Source organism: Scomber japonicus, chromosome 16 (genome assembly GCF_027409825.1).
Source record: "Scomber japonicus isolate fScoJap1 chromosome 16, fScoJap1.pri, whole genome shotgun sequence".
Classification (NCBI taxonomy): domain Eukaryota; kingdom Metazoa; phylum Chordata; class Actinopteri; order Scombriformes; family Scombridae; genus Scomber; species Scomber japonicus.
In genome coordinates, this window is record NC_070593.1 from 19,461,006 (window position 1) to 19,480,518 (window position 19,513).

The 19,513-nt window shown below is 41.1% G+C and overlaps 2 protein-coding genes across 2 annotated transcripts; one reads left to right on the forward strand and one right to left on the reverse strand.

Moving 5' to 3' along the window:
• Positions 1-786: 786 nt before the first annotated feature.
• On the forward strand, positions 787-12,464 carry LOC128375737 (TOG array regulator of axonemal microtubules protein 1). Its single transcript, XM_053336153.1, has 22 exons — positions 787-1,878; positions 3,717-3,783; positions 4,666-4,794; positions 4,937-5,200; positions 5,319-5,599; positions 5,725-5,942; positions 6,145-6,245; positions 6,329-6,493; positions 6,583-6,648; positions 6,882-7,051; positions 7,151-7,322; positions 7,775-8,011; positions 8,456-8,579; positions 8,750-8,855; positions 9,139-9,374; positions 9,524-9,682; positions 9,928-10,054; positions 10,149-10,264; positions 10,413-10,596; positions 10,756-10,975; positions 11,078-11,164; positions 11,272-12,464. The coding sequence occupies exons 1-22, from the start codon at positions 787-789 to the stop codon at positions 11,523-11,525; spliced, it is 4,575 nt and encodes a 1,524-aa protein (XP_053192128.1). The 3' UTR covers positions 11,526-12,464.
• A 345-nt stretch (positions 12,465-12,809) lies between these two features.
• ccdc28b (coiled-coil domain containing 28B) lies at positions 12,810-18,588 on the reverse strand. Its single transcript, XM_053335550.1, has 6 exons — positions 18,395-18,588; positions 16,847-17,166; positions 16,225-16,394; positions 15,844-15,998; positions 14,561-14,583; positions 12,810-14,450 (listed from the first exon to the last, which is right to left on the reverse strand). The coding sequence occupies exons 2-6, from the start codon at positions 17,080-17,082 to the stop codon at positions 14,396-14,398; spliced, it is 639 nt and encodes a 212-aa protein (XP_053191525.1). The 5' UTR covers positions 17,083-17,166; positions 18,395-18,588; the 3' UTR covers positions 12,810-14,395.
• Between the last annotated feature and the right edge of the window lie 925 nt (positions 18,589-19,513).

Consider the following 19,513-nt stretch of genomic DNA (forward strand, 5'->3'; position numbering starts at 1 on the left):
TATACTATCATACAACTGGTTACGACTACAACCGACATTTCTGATAATTATTTAATAGTAAGTAATGTTACATTCGCAGGGAATTGTCTACAGCAGTAGATGTTATCTGACCCACACTGGAGATAACTAGAGTGGCAGGAAGCCACAAGTGGTTGAACATCCATACGCTCCCATATAAGGTAGATAATGGTCATTTATCGTGATGTTGGATGAGTGCGATTACATGCGTAGTATCCCGATATGATTGGGTTTTTGGAAGAACCTGGTTATGTTTTCAGCTTACTCCAGTTTCAGAAACCTGAATAAGACCTTATCTCAATTTGAGAAATCTGGCTACAGACTACTGATAATAACCAAGATAAGTTACTGTGGTATGTAAACATCTTACCCAGGTTTATGATTCATTTCATAGTGGCTGAGATGGCCAGAAATCAAGACACACCTGCAGGCAGATGATCAGGAGCCTGGATACTGTTATGATAATGTTACAGAGAAATGAATTACCATTTCCCCCCGAATATAAACAAAAACATGATACGGATCAAAACCAGGATATTAATGCATATGTAAATGCACTCGTTTTTAAATGTTTAAATGCATTGTTAGTGAAACTGTTATGATACACTTTTTGCTTCGCTGTTAGTAAACAGCAATAATCAGTCCTGTATGTTGTGTTAATTTACTGTGTTTTGCTTTTACAGTCTGACTAACAGGAGAGCGGTTCTCCATCACCAACCTGCTCAGGATGAAAGCACATAGGAAAGAAGAGGAATATTATTGTCCTCAATGGATTGTGTTTGCTTCCTTGAATTCTCAAATTTGACCACATCCATAAGGCCATCAATAATGATACTTGGATTAATCTCCCAGGAGTTACACCAGCAGCTTCTGGACCTGAAGAATTACCAGAATCGCACAAATGGGGTGGAAGAGCTCAAACACATCCTCTCAGAAGTGGACATGAAATCAGTCCCATCTGACAGTATTGAAGAGTTCATAAATTTTCTCCCACGACTTCTGGATGACAGTAATTTTAAAGTGTTGTATGGTACCTTACAAGTTTTAAACTTACTCATTCAGAAGTTAGATACAAACGCAGACAAATACATCAAACAGATCGTTTTAGTGGCTCTCAAAGCCCTAGGGGACACTCGCACCCTCACCAGGAATGAATATATGAATGTGTTTCGACAGATCATGAAAACTGTTTCTCCGCAACAAGTATTAGATCTTGTCATTGGTAACTTGAAACACAAAAATTCTAGGGTCCGGGAAGATGTCCTTAACATTATTATTGCAGCTATGCTCACTCATCCCAGGAAAGATTTCAACATCCCCAAACTTTGTTTTGAGGTTGCACCATATCTGGCAGACAGCAAAAAGAAGGTCCGCCATGCAGCTCTTGAGCTGTTTGCTGTTTTTGACTATTGCCTTGACACAGGGAAAAAACAGCCTTTAATGAAGGCTTTGGACATGGTTGAACTCAACGAGGATGCTGAGGGTCTTATGGCAGCTGTACAGGCGAGGCGAGCAAGGCACGTCCTCCCAAAACTCTCCTCGGAGGGGGTAGTGGAGTATGGCCTGGTGGTGCCCAAACCAGGGCAGCGCTCCCACCCACAGTATGGTTCAGGAGCTGATCTGGACTGGGTGATGAACGGCGGCCGGGCTAGCAGTGCCAGGAGCCACAGAACTGAACCAGACTGTGAGCGGTTGTATGGATATGGCAGCTTAGGCTCCCTTACTGATGACCCTCCACTTCAAAGGAGGATTGTCAGTGCGGGTAAAGGGAAGAACAAACTACCCTGGGAGATGTCAAGCTTCTCATCCACTGAAAATGACCAGCAACGCAGTACACCCAATGGAAAGTACTCTAAACAGGTGGGGTCTATCACCACTCGCTATATTCTCACTTCTCGCTCATGCTAATTATGCCATTTGGGAAAATTCCTGGATTCAATGTATGTTTCCACAAGCTTTATGATTCTCAGTCAAAGTAAGACATACAGCTTAGAGGGCTATTCTGGTAAAGGTTAGGTTACCCAAAAGAACGAATGGAAATTTTGTCCTTTTTGTTGTCATTGATGGACATTAATGAAGCAGTTTTTGACTCAGCAAGCTGTATTCTCTGTTTTGTTTGAAAGGGCATCTAAAAATACTCTTTGAAATCCAAGGCAATTAGAGCTTAATCAGTCATTTGTTAACTGCCTGTACAGCGGTTCTAGGAGCACCAGTGTTATTCACAATGACTTTGAAATTACGGTGTATTTCGGTGGCCAGGCAGCTCTGTTGATTTGCTCCCAATCACTCAGTGAGTGCAGTCATCACAAAGGAACTGAAGAAGAGAGAATGAAAAGTGGTTATTTGTGGTTGCGCTTGCTTCCTTTAACTCTCTCTATCATCTGAGAAATGATCAAGCTAAACCACAGTAAGAATTGATTCATTTGAATAAATCTGGGGTCTTGACTATTTGCCTTTTTATACCTGCGTTTTGAACAAGCTGAGTCACACCCAAAGGCACCAGCCCGAGGAGACGACAGAGACACTTTCCTTTGAGACAGTTTTGGTGTTGTGGGAATTTAAATATAACTTTCTCGCCTGACGCAGTATGGATACCTCGCAGCAGAGACGAATAGTTGTATCAGAGGCCCTGTTCACACCTGGCATTAACATGTGTCTTGGGTAGACACATTTTAAATTAACCGCTGTCTCGTATGTATGATTTACATCAGAGCATCTTTTCATCTCTTTTTGTCTCAACAACCCATAATGCTTGATAACTTCTTTTATTTACATTATTTTAAAATAAATGAGTATCTTTTGGCAGAGTAACACTGTGCTATGTTGTATCAGTGGATATGTGGCTCTCAACTACTTTAAAAAGAGAGAAAGATAGATGGGTAACATTTCAGAGCACTCATAGATCACTGATGCCATTCCTTGAAGAAACACAGTAGGTGACTCATTTTCTTGAACAGTGACATTTGGCTGTTAGGATAAGCCTTTACTGTCACGAGAAGTAGCTTTGTATTTAAACACCAGGCCAACCTACCATTTTTAGGGTTAAAGGATGCAATGTGGAACACAAACTATATTTTATCAGCTAATGACCGAGAGTAATTAAAATGAAGCTCTTGTCAGCCCTTTTCTAATAATAGTGAGTGGCTTTGTTTCAGGATGTATTAATTCCACCATATTTTGTTTTGGGAACGATTACCCAGCTTAGACGCTTCCATTTGAAAACCTTCTGTTTACAGCAGCGTCTGTTTCCCAGCAACCCCATTACCACATGGCATACTTCTTGTAGGGGGCGTGAAACATAATTGCTAATATTACAGGGTTATGCTTGTAAAACATGGCTTATTTACAGCTCAAGTGTTGATTGCAATCACACCCCGTGCTGCACAGTGAGTGTTGATCAGATTGGAGGCAGTGGGACTAACCTCAGCCACAGGCTCTCACAGAGATGTAAGCACGGATGGAAAAAAATCTCTCATTACTCTCTTAGTGCTTCATTTGTTTATTTTAGACCACGGTTTCACAGGTTGCATTGTGACGGTAAAACTCTGGTGAGAACAGTCATTGAGTTAAGGTTGTTTAAAGGAGCAGAACGTCCACTACTCTAGTCTGACCTATCTGGTCTGTTTCAAGTTATTTGAACTTCCAACATCCTTTATTACTGTTGCTATTGAATGAGATCATTTTCTGTCTACTCATAGGTGGCCAATGAGGATTTCCTTCCCCTGTCCAGGAAGCTGAGTCCAGAGACATACATACCCAGTTTTAGTAAGTGCCAATACCTTCCTTCACTGATACTCATATTAATCCCACATGAGGTGACAAGTGCAGGTGAATGGTTGCCTTGGTACACCTTAGCCGGACTTAGATTAGAGCAGCTTTGAATTGGATTATCTTGCTGAGTCATAGGAGTCACACCGCCACATGTCAGCAGAAGCCCTGAGAGATGAGCGCGGTTGAAAGGCTGCTTGGCAGATGAGTGTCATGCCAGAAGAGACCATTACACCGTACCACCTTACACCACTCACCTGCTGTTTAGTTATCTAAATTCTAGCCTGATAGTGGGAGTACTCCCACAAGTTTGTCTCCAAATTCTTTAAGATTTTACCTGACATTGCTGTTTTTGCATCTGTTAACATTACAAAGAATAAGACAGCAGCGTGCATATTGCAAACATGATGTGACATTTTCCTTTTTTCACAAGTTATTTGTCCAGTGCTCAAATGAATGTGTTTGCAAGGCTTCATTAAGGCTAGAAATGTGCAGTGTTACTTTTGCTGTAACTATAGAAAGGGGTTGTAGGTTTATAGCAGCCTGTCAGTGCCGTCAAACGAGCAGCTGGCTTAAACTGACTTCAACTCTAATTTGTTTATGAACTGACCACAAGAAGAATTATTTTAACAATTAAAAATGAATTTCCTGTGATACTACCAGATAAAGTACAATCACCAAATGACTTTAATTCCTTTATTCATTGGAGCGGTCTATAGTGCAGTTTGTTCTTTTTTGTCATTAAATGTATTGTAACAAAGGACTGACAATACAATACGGCTTTTTTAACCACGGGTTGACTGGGGGGTTGTGTTACTGCCATGTTAGTTGACTATTGTGCAACCCTGTTAGCATTTCAAAAATATAATTTCCATGTAGGTTCAGCAGAGCCACCGAAGCCACAATCCTCCACAAGGAGGGAGTCCCCTGCACGCATCAGAAGAAGTGGAAGCCTAAACTTAGACCCTGACATCTTTAAGACCACCAACTTCACTGACTCCGATAACAGTAAGGAGTTATCATCCCAAAATTATTTGCTAACTTTTCAAAAATATTTTAGAAATGTATTCTGGACGTTATTACGTGTATGTGAAAATTGAATTGGCAGCTTTAAACATTCAGCCTGATGTGTGAACACCTTGTCTCACAGTGGCCTCTAAGGGGCGTGTGCTTCCAAGGAACCCCAGTGTTGAGCGCACGTTTTCTCTCCCCTCTAACCCAACCACACCTGGCTCCTTCCTACTGCCCTCCTACCCACTGGCTACACTCCCGGGAGGCATGCTTACTCCAACATTGTCCCGCCATCATGCTGACTCTTCCCTCTCTATGTCCAACACCTGGCCCAACAAGAAAGACAACACCCCTCACCAGCGAGACACCAGCCCCTGGAGAGACACAGCAGGCACAGCAAAGGGTAATCTAGTAAAAAGATGTCAGTCAATATGTGGTTGTCTGCTGCATGTGGAAATGTTGTTGTTTTATGTCATTAGTTCACTTCATCAGTTCTTTCTTTCCTGCCCTGCCCCCTCCAGGAGACTTCTCTAGCAGATGCTCTCCCAGGCCTCTTCGTGCCTCCCTTGTGAGTTCTCCTTCCACCTCGTCGTTCCGTCGGGCTCTGAGCAGCACCAGGGCAACCCTCTCTATCTCACCAGTTGTTCCTCAAGCAGAACAGGCCTATTCTCATAATGGGCAGAGGTCTAATGCTCCAGGAAGCCCTCAAAATCAGCAACTAGAAAGGGACCTTCACCTAGACCCTGTTAGCATCAATACAGCACAAGATCCACAAGAGGAAGATCCTCTGGATATGCAGGAGGTCAGCAAACTGCCTGTACATTTTTTTATGATCAATAATGTAATGGGAGGGTCATGTCTGCTATTCCAGGGTGCCACAGTTTAGATTCATCAATAATAATTCTCCAATATGTGTGTTGCTTACAGATGCTGAACTCACTGCGCTCATTGCGCAACAGTGCTGCCAAGAAGAGGGCCAAAGTGAGCCTTAGCAGTTCAGACCCAGACAGCCCTGACTCAGCTGTGAGGTTAGGTCTGGACTCACCATCGCACACCTCTCCCATGCTTACCAGTTCAACCAGTGAGAGTGGTCTTTTCAGTCTGAGCTCAGTTGCCAACTCCGGTTTCAATGGCATCAAAGCCAGGTAAAGGATCCGCTATTTTTGAGCCACCATATGTTTGGTCATTCGTCAGCACAAGCCTGTTGTTATATTTCAGTTAGAGTAAATATTATCATAGACTTAGTGCCAATCTTAACCAGTAACCATCTGGTGTTGGATAACCATGTGTTGAACAGTGCCGGGCAGTTTTCCAGCTTAATTTCTCACTTGTCACATCTGCCAACAGTCCTGGAAACTCTACCTCTTCAAGAGTTAAGCCTCGCATTGCAAGAGATCCTTCTGCAAAACTGAGATCTTCTGTGTCCATGGACTATAGCAGCCTCCAAGGTATAAAAGGGATTGAAATAGTATTGGGTATTGTGTTGAATTGGTTTCAGTCTAATTCTTGTTTTTGTTTTTGTTCTGTAAAGGATTGTCTCAGAGAAATGAAATGTCATCTGAGGTTGGTGTTGTTGGGCAGAGAGTCACTTACTCCAATGGAACAATCAAAGCCGAGGAAGAGACAACAGGATCCTCCCCTCCGTTGGTCAAATCAGCCTGCCGGGAGTCAGTCAGAGCTTTGAAACCTGCTAAAGGTAAGTCAGCAGTGATATCGAAAAGAACATTTTGTGATTTTATTTTTTGTGCTTAAATAATGAAATGAGTCATTTCATTTTACCTTTAGGGTCTCAGAACCACAACAGCAGGAACTCCACAGTCATGGACATGCCTGAAGGAGTCATCGGAAGAGGTCAGTGTGGTCATGAGTAATTATTTATCCAATATTTTGCTCTGTGGCTGAACTAGTATTTTATTTCAGTGTTGTTTTACAACAGACTGAAAGGAAAAGCTTCCCAAAGTCCTGTTTGAGTTTCAAAGAAACATATATAACACATTCTTCCAATCATGATCAAAATTAAACTGTGCACTCTTAAAATTTTAAGTAGATGTTATTACTAATTACACCACCCTCATGTTTCATAGGCATGTTTGACACTGCAGTGTCCTCCAGTCGTCCAGGAGTGGCCTTGACACTTGAGCAGGGTGATTCAGTGGCCAAACCTCCCACTGATCCCTCAGGAGGCATCTACAGCCATGCTATGTCTGCCACTCACCAAGACAGTGGTGACATCCCTCGTCCAGATGAGGTTAAGGTTAGTCACACTTTGTCTGATGGTAAATCATAGTACATGATGAAAAGTTTCCAGTTACCAAAGTAATACTTGGTGTGTTTTCTACTGTTGCATGCACAGGAGAGGGTGAAGAATGCGAGATTTAGCCGGGATAAAATGCGGCTGCAGCGTCAGGATCAGTCAGAAGGGCCGTTTTGTCAAGGGGACAACACACGAGACAAGATTCGCCACCGTGTCAGACAGATGCTGTCAGACTCACCTACAGAGGAGATCAAAGAATTATTCATCAAAGGCAAGAGACAAGTTGTAAATCGGTTGTTTTAATTTATGCATACATTCATATTTCCTCATAATGTGGACCTTAATTTAAAGTTCAAATTGTAGTCAATTTTTCTCTTTTTTTAGATTTTTACTGATGGTTGGAAATATTTATTCCAAGGATCCTCTTAGGTCCTCATAATGAAATAAATAAATATCTTAATCTCTGTATTTAACAAATGCAATAAATTTGTGTCTCAAAACACATAATAGTTATTTATGATAGTTACCCATATGTGAAATGTTCAGACAATCAATAGCAAAAGAAAAAACACTTTTAATTTACAGAAATTTTTAAATTTGTCTTTATTTACTATATTTGTACTTATATATTTTGTTTTTTGTCATTATCTTTAAAGAAATTAAATATAATATCTTTCAGTGTTTGTAGCCACAGACTTGAAATGATTCTCTTCTCTGCTGTAGATCTACATCTGAACGGAAGCACACTGATTTCCTCTAAAGCAGACCCTCCCTCTGACGAGTCGCCCATCAGCCCCACCAGTCCTGTCAGCCCACCCGGCCCCCAAAGCCCCATCAAGTGCTTCACTCCGCCCCACCAGCCAAGCCCCCCAACAGTGCCCCCCAACCCCAAAAACCTGTCCCGTCTCAGGAGGGCTCCTAGCCTCAGCAGGACCCGACCCTCGCTGTCCCACAGCTCCGGTCAGTGGATCTGAAAGCCCCATGTTTCATCTACATGCTCCACAAAATGTCTCTTTTTTTACTTTTTAAACAACCAAAGCATGTTGCTCCATATCTTCTCTCAGTTGGTCTTGACACTGGTTTGCAATTTAGCAATATTCCACTGCAATAGATAAAGACTTTATATAGACTTTATAGATTTTTCCAATAGATAAACCAGTGATTTAACAGGTCTTTGTTTATAGAAATAGAAAATGTTGGAACATTAATTAGACTGTCAAAGCCATCGGAGCATGGGTGAATAAGATGTTTGCTTTGGATAATGTGCAACAGTGCTTTGTTTTGACAACCTACTGTTAATGCACCGCCACCCACACACACTGCTTGTTTTCAGACTGATAGAGATGTAACATGAGACTGAATCTGTGTGTCTGCGTGTTGTGTGGTGACTGATGGGCCATTTAGATGAGCTGTCTCCTGGTGCTGTGGGCCACAAGAAAAATCTCTCAGAGCCTCCGGAGCTGTGTCCATTTTCCAAGCCCGAGCTGGCACTGACCCAGAGCTTCAACCTGCTGAGCTCAGAGGACTGGTGAGAAACACTCGCAATGTTTTACTGCTTCAGATGAGAATAGTTTTGATCCTCATACTGGACTCAAATCCAAGGGTCCTATGGAAGTTTATAGAATCTAGAATGAGAAAAAGTATTTAGCTGCTTTTGATGAGCTAATTACCTACCTTGTTTTTTTGTTTTTTTTTAAGGGAGAAGAAGATAGAAGGTCTGACGTTCCTGCGTTCTTTGGCCCACTACCACTCAGACACACTCCAGGGCAGGCTTCATGATGTCTGTTTGTCTCTCATTCAAGAGGTAGCTATTCTTGTTGTGTAACCATCCCACATCATTTTTGATACATATTACTGAAATTGAACTGCTTTTTTCTCATTTACATATCTGATATCTGATTTTGCAGATCAATTTCATTTGTCAGTTGTGTAGTCAGGGCACTGCATAGACACAAGACACTAACTGTTTTTGTTAATTGCTTTTCTTTAATTCTGTGTTTAATATACTGTGTATCTCCATGTTCTATTGTTTGGTGCTGAAAGTATGCTGTTGCCCATTACACATCAATAACATCCTTCTTATTCAGGTGAAGAATCTGCGGTCAGGTGTGTCCAGGGTTGCAGTGTGTACACTGGGTGACCTGTACAGCCACCTGCAGAAGACAATGGACCAGGAGCTGGAGGGCACAGTTAAAGCCTTACTGCAGAAGGCCGGGGAGACTAATGCCTTTATTAGGCAGGATGTTGATGCCGCACTGGACTGCATGGTGCAGCACTGCACCCCCACTCGTGGCATCAATGCGCTTCTCTCTGGGGGGCTCAGGTCAGTATGCACTTATCACATTCACATACAGTAAAGGGCTATTTCACTAAATATAGTGATAAATCTCTTTATCTTTCACATTATCCTAAAACTGAATTGTTAAACATTTTAATCATTAAATGCTGAATGGGTTTTCCCTCTGCTGTTAGTCATCTTAATGCAGTGGTAAGGAAGTGCACTGCCCAGCATCTGGCCAATCTGGTGGACAAGGTTGGTGCTGCCCGTCTCCTTTCTGGAGGAAAAGATGTCACTGACAGAATCTTGCCTGCAGTCACCAAGCTCGCACAAGACTCCTCACAGGAAGCCAGGTATGTAGAGAGTTTCAGTGACATTTTTACAAATCTTGTATGCACTGATTCAATCTACATGTATGTGTTTTACACAAATGAAGAACTTTATATTTATTTATATCTTCTGATTCACAAAATGTTGGATGATTAGTTGGTACCATGAAATCTGCCTTATGAATCAATTAAAATATATTTGAAATACAGATGATCTCCTTCAACTCCTATGGTCTTGTTGTTTATTATTACTCTGGTGTAACCCACAGGTACTATGGGCGTCGAATGTTGCTGTCCTTGTCGTCCCACCCAGACTTTGACAAGATCCTGGAGAAATATATCTCCACCAAAGACCAGCCAACTGTCAGAGACACCGTCTTCACTCTCAAGACAAAGGTGCAGTGTTTGCTCCTGCATGTAAATACAGTGTTGGTGTTTTTGCTAAAGGTCAAATACTGTCATCTTACATTGAGACTGTGGGTAATTTTAGGGTCTTGGTGAGATGCCTCAAGATACCCAATCTGCCAGAGGCAGACGCTCCCTTCCAGGCAGTGGCACAGTGAGGGCCTCATCTCTCACCAGAGAGCCACTCAACCAGACCTACAGGTGTGTGTAACTATTAAACAGTACAGTACCTCTGAGATAGAGGTATAGCTTACACAAACTGCAAAAATACATATGAAAAGTAAATTACTAATATTTAACTCACAGGTTTATAAAGATATACAATTGACTATTTTCTGCTTTTTTACAGGGAGTCCAATAGCAATTACAGCTGTAGATCTCAGACACAGAGTATTGCAGACAAAACTGAATACATCAAGCAGATCTCTGGTCTGCTGAATTCAAAGGACTTCAGAGAGAGGATCAAGGGAATCGACCAGCTAGTGATGGACTGCCAGCACAACCCCAACATGGTCATCAATAGTATATTCCCAGTTAGTAGAGATTTCATTCTAATTTCATCAGTATTTCTTTTATGTCCCTTATCATGGTTCTTAATTTTAATCATAAAAATCAATGGGAAAAACATCACTTAACTATCTCTCTTCCACTTTTAACCTTTGTTCTTCTCTCTGTATTCTCCCTTCTTTCAGGTGTTTGATGCCTTCAAGGCCAGGCTGCAGGAATCCAACAGCAAGGTCAATCTGTATGCACTCGAGTCACTACAGAAAATTATCCACTTGATGAAGGAAAACTTGTCCCAAGTGGTCAACATCCTAGTCCCAGCAATCGTGGACAATCACCTCAACTCCAAGAACAACGCTATCTACTCTGCTGCTATTGGAGCTATTGATGCACTAATCTTAAATATTGGTACTAATTTCTAGAATTCAGAAACTTTTGGTATAGGTGAAATTTGAGGTCCAGTCTGATTTGAGAAATTGTACGTGATATATTTTTTTCTTTCCTTGGCAGATAACATACTCCTTCTCCAGCCTTTTTGCACCAAGGCTCAGTTTTTAAGCGGCAAAGCAAAGGTGGACCTTATTGAAAAGGTTGCAGGTATGTCTGTTATAATCACTCTGTCAGATGTAGTAAGTTTTACTCTGAGCTTTTCAACCGGTTTGTATGATTAAGCACCTCTGTGAATTCCCACTTTTTATATCCAGATCTTGTGACAGAGCTGTACCCTCGCAAGCCTCAGATGGTGGAGCAGAAAGTGCTGCCCTTGCTGTGGCACCTCCTGGGCACCTCTACCCACAGTGGGACCATTCATGGCCGGGGCGGCAGTGTGCGCGGTGCTACCGCCAACCTGTGCCAAGCCCTTTATGTCCAGATGGGGCCCAGCCTGACTGAGTTTGCTGCCTCCCAACCTGCCAATGTCCACAAAGGTTTAAATGAGGTCCTGAGGACCTTGTCCTAAAGGTAAAGCAGAATCCAAACACTACCAAATGTTGGAAGAGAAGAGCATTGACACAACACTGACCTTACTTGAAGACAGAGATGTTCTACATTTCTTACAGTGCCTGCACTTTTATATCAATAAAGAGAAAGTCCTTAAAGATTAGGAGCTCTTATTCTTATCTCAGTGAGATTTCCTCTGGTACAGAAGCATGGATAATTGTAACATACTGACATCAGGTCTTACACATACTCAACCTGCTCTCTTTGCACTTTGAAAAGGTAGCTCATTATCATGATAAGACATCATGAATTTTACATTTTACCATCATTGTCATCCCTTTTTTTCATAATCTAAACATGTACTGTAGACAAATCAGAAAGACTATTGCAGAATGTAAAATCTAAATGCACAAAAAGAAGGAAGAAGACAGGGACCTGAAAAGTGTATATTTTTGCTGTTTCATCAAATGTGATGTGATATTTTTAAGATGTCTTATGTAGTTTTAAAGATTTGTAAATTGAGATTAACAAGAATAGTACAAAATACTTTTGTACAGCTCAAATGTGTATTTGCACAGTATTAGCCTGGTCTGTAATCATATGCTGTATGACGGTACAGTTAATTTATCTATTGTGTAATGGTTTAAAATCCTGTTAATGATGTGCTGAGTTCGTTCTGTCTTTTTCTTTTTTCTTTTTTGCATGACCAAAATGTACTGGCAGGATCAAAATTGTTTATATTTTTGTTAAATAAATATATATATATATATATCTATGTACACTGATGCCTAGATCAAGGTTGGTTTCAAAAGGATAAGGAGTTCAGCTTTACTCCTGCGGTTGCCTGAGAAACATTAAAGGCCCAGATCGATGATTCTGTCTCAGTATAGTGCCAGTCTTCAAGTAGCCTTTTAACTCATCTGTTGTTAAATTATATTAAACTTGTTTGTGAACAAGAGCAAAGACAGATTGATATATAATAAAGTGTTTTATTTCTGTAAAACTAGCTTGTGTGAGTGTCTCTTTCAAAATATAGTGGAATTGGGGTAGAGGGGGTTTTGACCTTTTTAATAAAGTTCAACAGCATGTTTTATCAGCATATTGGAAAGTAAGCTTTCTGCCAAAAAGCCCAAACTGAGATAACCCTGATAACTCCATGAGTTTTTCAAACTTTCCAGAGCCACAGAAGACCTTACACAATCATGTTGACAGGCTGTGTAGTACACCACATGACACGTGTAAAAACCTGGAAGAGGCATTACGTTCTGTCACTGAAACACGTATTGTCTTTTAAGTTGCCAAATTAACATTTATTGATGGGTACAGTCAATGATACACATGAGAGAATCTTCAGGTTCTCTTTCAGTAGTGTCTAAATCATATGGCATGTTGCCTAACTCATCTTCTGGCAAATTGCCTTCTAACATGTAAAACAACAGAAAATAGCTGTCTAGGACCTTTTTTTATATAGTGACATCATGAAATGTAGCTTGTCACTATAGAGGCTATCCAGGCCTAGGCCTTGGAAAAGAGGTAGGCTTAGCAAGCTGTACAAAACAACAAAAAAAGTTATTACATTTTTAAAAACTGGATGTAAGATGCTTTGAGAAATTACACGCCTTCATTCCTCTGATTCAACAGTAACGTCGCTTTAATGGGCTTGTCTGGGATTACATGTTATGGCCAAGTCTGGAATTCAATCTAATGCAAATCATTATCTCACCACCTGAACATTTAATCATGAAAGTAGCTGCCATTTTGAAATTGAACTGTACAGAGATGAATACCTGCTGCTTTGCTGTATGAATGTGCTATTCAACAGAGTGTCATGAGAGAGGAGTGGATGTCAGACTGGAGATGACCTACATGTTACAGTAGGTGATTTTACAGCATTTCAGTAGCAGGGTGGACTAGCTTGTGCTTGGAGGGATGCTGCTGCTGCTGCTGCTGCTGCTGCTGCTGCTGCTGCTGCTCTCATTCATATACATGAAGGCAGTTCTGAAGAAGCACTGATAAAATCTTCCAACTTCACTTACATACTAAACCATCAAATACAGTAGCTGAGCTGCACATTGGCAAAACATCATATCAACCATTTTACATTTAATTGAATCAAATACTTTGTACATTAGGTCTTCCCACATAGTCCCTTTTAAATGCAGTTATAAAGAAAGGGTTCACCAGCTTTTAATAAATCCAGTTGCTTCCAGTATTAAACTTTTAGCAAAGATATAAAAATGAGGGAGTGCACTCAGAATAATAGCAAAAGTGAAAATTCCCTTAAAACATGTAGGTTAAAACCACAGTGTTGTCAACAGGGGCCGAATATGGTTGCTACCTTAAATATGCCTACGTTTTCCTGATCTTTCCTAACAGCATGTAACATTATGGGGTCTATTAAAAGACCAAACATAATATAAAATAAGAAAACACAATATAAGTTCATTAAGTTAAGTTCATGAGATGTGCTTTTTGTAATGGAGACTAAAGGACTGAAGATTCTACTCACTTGGATTCAGATATTTGTTACCCAGTGATGTAACAACTAACTGAAGCCAAGTTAGTCGACGACAACATTTCCAAACTTTGACACAATGTTTTCCTTTCAACACAACTGTTCGGTAAACCCGCCGATCATTTCTTGTGCTATGAATGAGGGGGGGGGGGGTTTATGATTTTGGTTGGCATGTTCATTTAATGCTTTGCTGCTTTTGAGTCACTGTATTGTTCCCTCGGCTTCGCTGACCAAATGGAAAAAATAGCCCCTCCTCCCGTGGATCTTTCCATTCTGTTACTAAGGCAGCTGGATCAATGCCATGGCAACCTGGACTGGTTAGATGTTGTGAGAAGATGAGTGTGTGCGGTTGCCGTCCTCCACACCTCACTTTGTCAGGGGCCAGATGTCTTGGGCAGGTCCTGGTTCTCAGCCAAGTGGAGCTTTTGTCTAAACGCAGACACATTAAGGATTCACACAAAAAGGACTTTGAACTGGAAACATTATTCAAATCCGGTGTTCCTCCGTAAACAAACAGTCATTGGATTAGAAAAGGATACATTGAGGTGCTGAGCTCCTCCAGCTGCAGGAACAAATGAAAGACACAGTTGCATGAGACGTGTTGAAAATAGAAACAGTCAGAAATAGAAAATGCAAAATGCTGTGGTACTACAAGGGCCTAATCAGTAAATGTGATCACATTACATAACAGCCTGTGTGTGTGTGTGTGTGTGCGTGTGCGTGTGTGTTAGTGCTTGTTCGGTCAATATTTGAATTCAGCTCCCATCATCTGACTACAGTGTTTACAAAGGCAAATTCTCAATGTCCCTTCTTATCCACACAAAGGGAAGTCACTTCATAGCTCGTCTGCTCTGTGTCAGATCGCTGCTACAGCTCGCAAGTATTCCTGGCAGCTCCGATGTCAGTAATGAGCTGAAAGCTTTTTCTCGCCTCCCTCACACATACTGTAGCGCTGTAATTTCCACAGCCAGCATACCAGCCTCAGGCGTGGGTAACTAGGAGGCACACAACATGCCAACAATAGAAACTGTTTCAAGGCATTCATGGATCACTGTTTGTGCTAGATAATATTAACATTTTAGCATGCTAGTACCTCAGCACCTCTTAACAATTTGAACACGTATGTTGAATCTAATCTCAAACAGTCTTCATTATACAGTGTTGTATTTATATTAGTATATCACAGCTAAGAGTGAACCTGAGGGAAAAGTGGACACATGCACTGAATATGTTGTAAGTTATGAGCTTGACCCATTAAAGATCAAAATAAAATGTACACTGTAGTATTTCACCACTGACCCATTCATTTGATTTCCTCCTGATTTTATGTTCTTATTTTGAAAAGTGTTAATATTTGGTTTTTGAGCCAGAGCTGAACATGCTGTGGATAAACATAAGGGAAACTGAATGCAATCAGTGTGTGTAACAAGTTGGAAATGCATTCTTTTTTTTTTACAGATTTGTTTTTGGGCTTTTTGCCTTTATTTTGATATTAGGTGGAATAGAGGGAGACAGGAAACAGGGAAAGAGAGAGTGGGAAGTGACCTGCAGCAAAGGTACCTTGCCGGAAACCAGGGATGCTGTCATTATGTGGCATGCACGGTAAACATAATGCGCATAATGTTCCTTGTTTGAAATACAGTCTTCATTTAGGCACCTAACTGTTATTTTAAGGCATATTGTTAAATCTTCTTAAAGTGTCTCAGTGGTGAAGCAATGTCAGTGTTGTGTGGAAGTATTTTACTTCACAGCTTCAGTGAAATCTACAGTGAAACCTGCCTCATTCTTTTACTATATAAAAGACAACCAGGACTGTGCTTACATTACAGAGGAGGTGCTCCAGGTTGTGGTCAGAGGCACATTTCCTCTGGTCCTCTGAAAGCTCCTCCACATGGCTGTCAAGGCTGAAATGCAGTCGTGCAAGCTTCTCCTGCATCTCACGCACGTGCTCCAGCTGCTCGAAGGAGCACACCTTCCCTAAAATACAGAGGGATTGAACCAGACAGCTGTTTGTGAGTTTCCTATGGAACAAAGTGTAGTACCAAAGTCAAAAGTATTTCCATGGCAGCAGATGTGCCAAAATAGCACCACAGTCATTCGATTACAGCCTGTTTCATGTAACAAAGCCAGTTTTCACCTGGCTTTTTTTTCAGGCTGTAACAAAATATTCCCTCGGTGGCCTTTCTACACAAGGTTGTCTTACCGAAAGCCTGCAGTTTTCCTGAGTGGAAGTCGTTGAGGAGGTTTAAGAGCCCTCCCTCCATCTCTCTCACATCTGAGACATCTGTGAGAAAGGAGTGCTGCAGGGGGGAAGACTGGACTACTTTACTGGGCCCTGCTGGCTGGGGGGCCCGGGGTTTCTCCTTGTGGGGCCTGACATATTAAAAAAACAGGCAGAAAACATCAGGAACCTGTTGACCTGCTGTTGTAACTCACTGACAAATACTAAAAAAACACTCCAACCTTTAATCTTTTCATCACACGCATACAAAGTCAATATCAGTGATAGTGTTTATTTTTGTGATTACATTTTAAGGTGGAGTGCAAACTTCCTTATTTACTACAGATACACTTACACTACAAGTCAGTGCAATATGGTGAGTGTAGTGTCTTGGATCCTGAGGTACTCCAAAAATGTGGTATTTACTTATTTTTACCAATGACTTTTTTTTTTTTTTTTACTGTATTCACATATAGCTGAGTACACTGTGTGATCTCACATTATCTTATTTGGCCAGTTATCTGCATGAAAATGAGAAATAAGTTACAAAATAATTGCACACGATGTTCTCTGTAGCATTTTCCTGTTATTTTAAAACACAAACCTGGTGGTCTTTGGTGGAGCTACAACGGCGGTGAACACCTCTTTGGGCTGCCCTGGTGCTCCTATGGACCTTTTGTACTTGCCTCTGTTCTTAGGGGAGGGAGGCTGCGGCAGGCCCAGAGAAAAGGTGGCACTTTTGCTGGCAGGCAGGACGGAGAGTTTGCGAGGGTTGATGGGGGGAGGAGGGGGCTGAGGAAGAGAAACCTTTGGGCTCCGCTTCTTGCGTTTGTCTTCCATGATTATTTAATTGGATGTTTTCTTTGAGTGAAGCTCTCTGGGGTAAGATGAGAGGGTGCAGTCTTTTCTGATGGCCAGGATATCCTGAAACAACACAAAGGTAGGAAGTTCAAAACCAGTAGCTCCTTCAGAGAAGGGCTCTGCAGGATTCGGACTGTGCCAATATAAATGCTGCAGCTCAGGATTGTCCACTCTGCAAAAAAATAAACATTTACTGACACTTTCAACAGCATCCCGAAACTGAACACCTGCAACAAATATCCAGTGTTTGTACATGTTAGTAACAAGTAAAAAAAAAGGAAAGAGTGCACCATTAATCCAATTTAATAGGACAGCACCCAGAGGAAAGACATTTTTTGAAGTGAAACAGTAACCTTGACAGAATATTTTTAGACTAGCCCAAAAGAGGAGAACATTTGGATGAACTGGAGAAGTGTGGATTGACAGTTTCTCTCCAAACAAAACAATTCAATTAAAAAAAAAATCCAAGAAATCCCAGAAACTACATCACATATGCATTTATTTTCATCTCTTACTGCATGAAGAAGTGCAATGCATAGACATTTGACTGCACCAATATGCTCTCAGAGAAGCTTACAGTATGTCATATAGATGGACCTAATGTTTATCACTCAGACAAATGGCTGAATGAGAAAATCAATACACTGCATTCCTACTGAGACTTCTCTGTGGCAGGATAGAGGGATTTAAAGACCTTCTCATATCTGTTTACATTAGAAAAACACTTGTGTGATGCAATGCAGTTGAACAGTGATGCTTCAATACTAACTTAACATGCAATTAATGTCCCAAAGTCATTGTATTAAACTGCATTACAGTTTATGTTTTCATCTGGTGTACAGCCTACTTGGTATTGTAGACTACAGTCCTACAGTAAGGAGTGCAGTTGTGCAGTGATGCTGCTGCCTTCAAACTATGACAGCAGTGGAGTGGTTGTTTATCATTAAAGCGTCTTATTATTGAACCTTTAAGGCAATTATCATCTCTGGCACCGGGCCTATAACGCTTTATTCCATTATAATAGATGACAGTACTGTAATAACAGCTATAACCTCCTCAACACTGCGCCAGCCTCCGTTCAAAGTACGATCCAAAGATGGCCACTAGACGTACACAATACCAACTTTATACGCTAAAATCTGCCTTTTCTTGGATTTGATCAAAACTGCTGAAGCTCCAATTTAAGGGCGCTATTCAGGCAGGGAGTTTGTTCTACCCTATGTTTAAATGTACTGGTAGAAAAGGCGTGGAAACAGATGTATCGTCTACAAATGACACAAATAAGACTTACCGAATCAATTACGCACCGGAGAGCAGATCTGCTGGGCGCAGCGTCACATTTCTCCTGCCGGGATTTAAACACGTTTGACTTTAGATGAATCCACCTTTAGAAAGAGATGTTCAGATGTTGAATTATCCCTGAAGCACCGGTGTAAATGCCTGATGAGCTATAAACGCGCGGCACCGATGCGCTCGGCTTGTGCGGAGCTGTTGTCTTTATCCCCCCTTAAAGGGCCAGTCCGCCCCTTTATGTGACGGGGAGCAGTAGCCCTGCAGAGAGCCTGCTGCTGCCTGCCACTGCCTGTTTACTACAGCTGCACACACACACAGAGATGCTGGGTGCTGCTCAATCAGCACTATTATCTGGATGCTTCTTCCAGACTTCCTTTTTGTATGAGGCTATTCTTTTAAGTACTGTTGTTGAAGGATTGCTATTACACTTAGTTACACAGGAGCTGGTGAGACTGCAAACAGGCCACACGGTGTCGCTGATGATCTCCAAAACCAGTTCACTGATATCTCAAAATGTGTCCATGTGACTGCCTGTTTATTGGATGGTACACAAGATTAGGGTTAGGGTTCTTCTGATTTTACAAATGACAATGATCTTCTCATTAATGACTTATTAAATATCACTGCATGACTTTGAACATGTTGAATAACTTTTGAGTCATAATAAGTTAAGTGTGAGTTTAAGTTATCAGGGAAGATATATTGGATAAGTCATTCATTTAAATAAAATAATAATAAAACCTCCCCACACTTTGAATACGCCTGATTAATTATTTCATTGATTGAATTCTAACTTTGGTTGTCATTAACTATTAATTAAGGTATTAATGAATAGGCCTGTCTATAATCCCTTTATAAAGTGTGTCTTATCAGAAAGTGGTACATAACACATGGAGTTTGAAAGACAGACACTTCCAAGCTGGATAGTCTAATGCCACGATCACATGATGTGAGATAGATGTTAGTGGGGAAGATTCCCAAATCTAACAAAACATCATCTCAGTACAAAACTCAAGATAGCCACACAGTCGCAGAGTTGGTCGTGATGGTTGAGGGTTCTGTGCAGGTACAATATACCCCTTTATTTATTAACTTGTGTTTAATTACTTTAAATGTC